At 37.1% G+C, this 6,944-nt stretch overlaps 1 protein-coding gene across 1 annotated transcript in view; it reads right to left on the reverse strand.

Moving 5' to 3' along the window:
- The window catches only part of zgc:85777, a 17,955-nt gene extending 11,186 nt beyond the window's left edge, over nt 1–6,769 (reverse strand). The window contains exons 1-2 of the mRNA XM_014020388.1: nt 6,469–6,769; nt 1,682–1,802 (exon numbers count right to left, since the gene is read on the reverse strand). Of these exons, the coding sequence (XP_013875842.1) occupies nt 1,682–1,802; nt 6,469–6,669 (322 nt within the window). The 5' untranslated portion in view covers nt 6,670–6,769. The remainder of the gene's footprint in view (nt 1–1,681; nt 1,803–6,468) is intronic.
- Nucleotides 6,770–6,944: the final 175 nt, after the last annotated feature.

The following is a 6,944-nucleotide window of genomic DNA, read 5'->3' on the forward strand; positions in this document are numbered from 1 at the left end:
ATGTTGGGCTGCAACTTAAGTAACTAAAACATTAATTTAATTTAATAAAAAATGAGTTTATTACTGTGGAAACATCATCAGACATTTCCTGTTCATCATTAGTTGCTTCCACTGAATTCAGAAAATATCCCCAACTAAAACCACAAATATTGAGGCCCCATCCTTATCCTTATTTCCTCCTCGGTCTCGAATATGACCCAGCTGGGTCCACACATGTGAACGAGACATACAGTAAACTGTAGCAGCTGCTGTGGGAATATGACGCAAGCACCAATCATCACAACTGGGAGTAAAACTAATATGACTGCTAAACAGAGAGAAAAGCAGGTTTAGTTGTCAAAAATATGCATTAAACATCCCATTAAAATGGTCAAAGTGGTGACAAAGAGAACAATTTCCTGGTTTTCACTCCACCCATTTTTAATTGAAGAAAATTCTATCCATCATCTAAATTACATTGTATGAATGATGTTTTTCCATGCCTGTCTTCTTAGCTTAAACATGGCATCAATCACAGCAATATTTACTCTGGGACAAGGGCTTCCTAATCCGTGGATGTGTCACAGATTTATCATGGGAGTTTTTGAAATGGAATCGGAAACAGAACGTCAAGATAACATTTATCATGGCAACTGAGACGTGGATGATTAATCAGTTTTCATGTTTGTATTTTGGATTATCAGATGGAATTCATGGGAATACAAATGGACTGGGTTTTGGGCCCCAAAACAATGTTCTCAAAATACTTTTCATCTGATAGATGCATTTTCTGAAAACCAAACTTTTCTGGGCTTTGTGCTCTTGGCAAAAATGATAATTAGTTCTCCATGTCCGCCACTGACCTAAATGTGCAGAGACTCCCTGTAACTTTCTGGTCATTATAATTTCAGAAGAGTCTTTAACAAAAAAGGTTTGCGTTTTAAAAACAAAAACTTTTGAATAGATTTTTTATGTTATTTTGTTTCACCTCATGCCATTAAAGGCTGACAATGATGTTATTCCAAGTCTGAGTGTGTGCATGTGTTAGTTTGTCTTTTAGCAAAATATCTCATGAAATATTGGACAAATTTTAATGAAACACTAACGTTACTACTGATTCCCTTCTGGAATCAAACAGATGCAAGATGGCTTCCACAGCTAATCAACTTCTGCAATCAAAAGTAGCAAGAACTCAGTCAGTTTTATAGATATTGAGCTTAAATTTATTGTMGTAGTAGCTGAGAGTCTGGTTTTAATAATGAGCAGTGGTTTAATAAAAAAAAAAACTATACTTCATTTGCTATTATACTAGCATGTACAACTTGTCCTCAACAGATGAACGAGCAAACTGATGGATAATTGGCAATAAGTACCTTTCACCAATGTATATGTGTAATAGGGTTGGGCATAATCATATCATGTGCAATCGTCAGAAAAACATTAATCGATTATTTTTTGGCACTTGATTAATACGATTAATGCCACCAGGTAAACTGACTGGAGATTTCTCGTGATTAATTTTTTTGATAATTTTGCCCAACCCTAATGTGTAAACTCCATAAAAGCTCAGTTAAGTGTCCACAGTATCTTGGAGATACTGTATTGTTGGGGAATTATTGCATCACCCAAAAGTCTGATTATGTAAATAAATGTTCCATCTTTGTTGTTTTTCCATAGATGCAGATAATATTTGTTGTCTTACCAACTGGCTTGCTGACTCCAAGAAAGCCAGCATTTCCCAAGATCTTGAAGATCTTGTGGGCTGGAAATGTCCCCTCTGCTTCCCACTTGTCAACGTAAGGGTTAATTTCCTGGTCGATGAGCTGTAGTGCAAAGGAAATAGCTGAGAGGTGTGAAGCTGAACAGCAAGCAATTCAACTGGCTCAAAAGAAATTTTTAAAAAAAGTATCTGTATAAGGACAATAGAAAATGTATTTTCATTGTCCAAAATAGTGACCACTTTCAAACACCCACATGGGGACAAGAAGCAAAATAAACAATCACTAAAAATGAACAGGTCTCCCCTAAACCTGTGATCCATGTTCAAAGTTCAGATCCTGAGGATGGAAAGGGAGGAATGACTCGTTGCAGGAAAGGAAAACATTTAAAAAAATCACAAGGGAGTAATCCTGCATGTCAAAAAAGGGTACTTTGCTCAACTTGTGTTTCATACCAGGAATTTRACATCACTGAGCTGCTGTTTAGTAAGACAAGGTCAAAAAACTTTGTAACATCGAGTCGTTTCAACACATCCAGTCTGGAGATTTGGTGCCTTCGGCTGGACAAAACATTCTGACATGTTTCGTCTGGACTTCCCTGAACAGCATGTTTAAGTGGARATGTCTTTAAATATGATCATAACTTATTGTCACTATATAGGATTAGTAATAATAATGTAAAGATTTCTGATTGAATGGGAGGTATTTCAACTCTTCAGCCAGGTGTATTTACTGGATTAGCCAGGAACAGTAACAGATTAGCTTTTATTTAATTCCATTGATTGTTAATCTCTTTATTAGGAGTTTAAGATGATGTGCTCTGATGCTTGTCTGGTTTATCAGGATGCTACCAGCTCCATGTAGGTAAGGCCATAGGGTCATCCATCTTTGTTTTTCTATGACTTGGAGAGGGATTTACAGCCACTGACTATATATATCTTACCAAACACATCAAATAAAAACAGAGACAGAGAGACATTTTTAGATCTATAGGGTTGCCAAAGTGTGATGGACTTGCGACCTGTCCAGGGTGTACCCCGCCCCTCGCACTGTGACTGCTGGATATGGGCACCAGTGACCCACGCAACCCTGAAAAGGAAGAAGCGTGTACAGAAAATGGATGGATGGATGGATGGGTTGCCAAAGTAAGTCTTTAATATATAAAAAGTTGCTTTTTGATCATTAAATTAGCCAAACATTAAACTTTAACTAACACCTATCCTTCAAGTCTGTAACATGTGGACTAATTGGGATTTAACTTAAAAACAATCTAATTAAAAAATACAGCATTTTCTTTTAACCCTTCAAATTACAGAGTCAACTAAAATAATTATTTTAAAAAGGTAGATATAAAAATATGTAACCAAATCCACACAGTAGTAGGAGCATTCTGGTTTACCAGTAAGTTTCTCTGAGATCCAAACTGAAACCCAGAGGTGATCGGACTTTTGCAATTGCTTCTCCAGTTTTTTGTAATTATTATTTATATTCGGTCCACTGAAGCTGTTCAGGCTTTTAAATTTTGCCCATTTCTTTTCTTTGGCTTTTTGAYTTGAGGTTAAATTAGAGCTGATGGTTTTATTTTAACTTTTGTTTTCTTAACAAGTCCTTGACTGTCAACCTTTGCTATTTTTAATGGGTTATATAAATAAATTGACATCAACATTGACTATTTACCGGTGGAGTACAACAGAAATCAGTCCATGGACCTTTTAAGTTTTTTTGGAGTAAGATCTTGCCTGGCTGGGATAAGTTGATGAAACCAAGGGGAGGCTGCAGGACAATCAGCATCCTTCTAATGTTAGAATTAGCTTTTTTTAGCTCATTGTTAATGATGTGAATACTAAGGTTTTTAATTTTCCTTTTACATGCAGGAAACTARAAAAACTTCTGAAAGAACATATCAACACTCAGGCTTTAACCTTGAGCACCAACTATGGATTTCCTGATTTGTAAATTTATAAATATATCCTACTGTGAATTCCTTTAATAAACCATTCCTGCCTGGATTCCTTTTCCTGTACCGCCAACATATTGTCCGGAATTTCCTATTTGCATTCTCCTCCCTCCCAGTATTCCCGGTTATACTACACCTCGTAGTATTATTTCAAATCTATATTCAGACATCAGCTTCCTTCTAATTTACCAACATTTTTCGTTTCCTGTCTTTATCAGAATCTTGTTGCTATTTCTGCAGTCTATAGTTCTTCTTCTAGTAACATGAATTTGAAATGAGTCAGACTGATTACTAATTCTTACTTCATTGTTTGCCACAGCAATTTGCAATAATAGTCTGTGTTTGAGGAAGTAAACAAAAAAAACATGAGAGACAAAAGGAGTGACTTGTTGAAATCTAATATTTTTCGATTTCTCTGTGTGGGGTAAAAAAAAATAATTCTTTAATAAATAAAATAAATAATCTAGGTTTGCTGATGTCTCTTGAAAACATTCTTTTGCTCAAGCCAAATTAAATAATGCCTAAGAACTCACAGTGAATACTAATAAACAGTCTGTCTCTTTTTCAGGGTTTTGAGATAAAGCAAAGACAAACATTCACATCTATCAGGTTCAGACTATCTGTTCTCCTGTTTTTTCAAGGTTTTGTTGAAGCATTTTAATGAGATATTTACTTTCCTCTCTAATCACAGTGAAAATGAGCCTGATTCTCCTGTATCAAAAAGTTTAGATGTTTTATTTTCCACCTGAATGTTTAGCCGTTTGACAGCCTGTACTTGAAAGAATAACCTCATTAAATTTGTATCCTAAAAAAATCTTCAGTGGATACAAACCTACCTGTTTGTAAATTAACCACATCAGAGACAGTTTCATCAGAGCACCAAGATCCACTTCTGCCTATTCAAGTTCATTTGTGTTAGTTTTAGAAATGACAGCTCAGCTGGTTCAGACAATATCTAATACGTCATGTGTTTTGGTTTGGTTTGTGGATTTCACCATCATCCCTCCCTCGGGCCATCAGGCCGACATGAGATAAATCACTGCCTTCTGTTCATGTGATAATAACAAAAGTATGTCGCCTAAAAATATCTGACAGACTTAAATTTATCTTTGAGAATCCCTGATTCATTCAGGACAGGGGTGTCTGATGCTGGTCCTCCAGGACTGTGTGTTTTACTTGTTTCTCTGCACCAAAGGTATGGTGACCAAATGTCCCCAATTTCCAAGGGCAGTCCCATTTAGGATGACCTGCTCCAGGCTAAAGCAGTCCCCCCAGAAATATCCCCAATTTTAGCATGACTGATTTAAAAAAAATGCTACGTGTTAACTGTTATTATGGTAGCTGGGTAGAATGCACGAGTGAGCATGTTGCACACAACAACAGCTATTATCTTACATGTTTTACTTGTTTCTCTGCTCCAACACACCTGATAGAGTGACTGAATTACCTTTTCAAGTTCTGCAGAAGCCAGTTAATCATCTATTTATTCAGATTGGGTGGGTAGAACAGAGAAACTAGTGAAACATGCAGTACAATGGTCCTCGAGGACTAATTTTGCCCACCCATGTCCTATATCCTTGCATGTGATTGGTCACAAAGTCATGAAATGGAAAAAAAAAAAATTGGGACACCGGCTCTCACTTAATGAGAGTTGGCTCTTCTGATTGGCTACAAAGCATTGTCTCTGTCTGGGTTAATACTTGCAGCTACACACCTTTTTTTTTTTTTTAAAGTGGGACGCTCGGCTCTTCTTCTCCCATCTGTAATGTTAACATCAACCTGCTACCATAATGGCCTTTGAGTACCATGATTGCCCATCATACTATTGAAAACAGAGAAGGGGGGCAGATGTGACAATCACATGAAACATCTGTCCGTACCCTCAAGGGCCGATCATACTCCATCCATTAAATAAAATTTAAAGCTTGATTAAAATATTAAATAAAAGTAAGAATGCTTGCTTTTGCAACAAAACAAATACACAAACTTAGGCAATTATGTCTTCTCAAGAAAAATACAAATGCATAAGGGTTTATAGAGACACAAAGCACTCATATTTGCCAAGTTAAGCTAAATAGAGCTGAACTTCCCATCACTAACGCTGTGTAACTTGGTGGACGTTATGTGTGTACGACTGTTAAAGATATTCATGAGTGTAAACATTTGTTGTTCTGGTTAGATGTTGAGCTGTTCATGTCTGTGGCATTGGATGCATATTGACACCATTAGTGAAAGGGACTTCCTGGGTGTTTAAGGAGGAAGCTGTCAGCTGGAAACGTGTAGATAAAGCGTGACATCATTGCTTTTCATTTCCAAGATGGAAATGTCCCCGGATTTACTTTAGTAAATCTGGTCACCTTATCCAAACACACCTGCTTCAGTTAAGTTGCCTCTTCAAATTATGCAGAAACCTGTTAATCAAACATTAATTTAAATCAACTGTGTTGGAACTGAGGAACATGAAGGACGGTGGCCTTCGAGGCCCAAAATAAGACATCTCTGATGTTCTGCGTGTAAGGAAAAGGAGGGATTTAACAATACAACTTGTAGTTTCGACTGAACTAATCAGTTATTGCACACACATATATAAAGTAATACAAACTGCATGTTGAAATAGAGCACCCTGAAACATAAACAGATAGCACTGACCTCTCACCTACTTTACCAAATCCACTGACTCTCTTTTAGGTCTTTTTTTTAAGGCAGAATAACACTAGTGTGTTGAAAGAAACATTAAAAAATATTCAATACTCAAAACCAAAACAGCACAATTCTGCTTATAGTTTCGTGTTTTGTTAGCAACAGCTCGCATACCTTTCTGAGGGCCTCCTTCAGCGCAAAGTGCTCTTGTGTGTAGATTAAATGGTCACTTGTGGTGTCTGAGGGTCTGGACGTGGCGGGTTTAGAAGACACTTTTTCAGACAGCGACCGGACGCCCACAAACGAGGCGAATTTGTGCAAACAGCGGCTATTTAGCAGCAGGTTTAAACGCACGGCTCCTATGCGCAGCGCCATGACTGACAACAACGTGTTTGCGCATGCGCGGGAGGTGTTTTCACCAAAGTGAGGTTTTTATTATGTCGCCCGTCTCTGTGCGCGTCTGTTAGCAAAATATTTCATGAAACACTGCACATATTTTTTATGAAACTCTCAGAAAGTAATTTTTGGATATACATCTATAATCCATTTGTTTTTGGAGTTAACTCAATTCAACATGGCTGGCACAGCCAGCTAACACTGAAAATACTATATATATATATATATATGTGTGTGTGTGTGTGTGTGTGTGT

The sequence above is a fragment of the Austrofundulus limnaeus genome, unplaced genomic scaffold (genome assembly GCF_001266775.1).
Source record: "Austrofundulus limnaeus strain Quisiro unplaced genomic scaffold, Austrofundulus_limnaeus-1.0 Scaffold251, whole genome shotgun sequence".
NCBI lineage: Eukaryota > Metazoa > Chordata > Actinopteri > Cyprinodontiformes > Rivulidae > Austrofundulus > Austrofundulus limnaeus.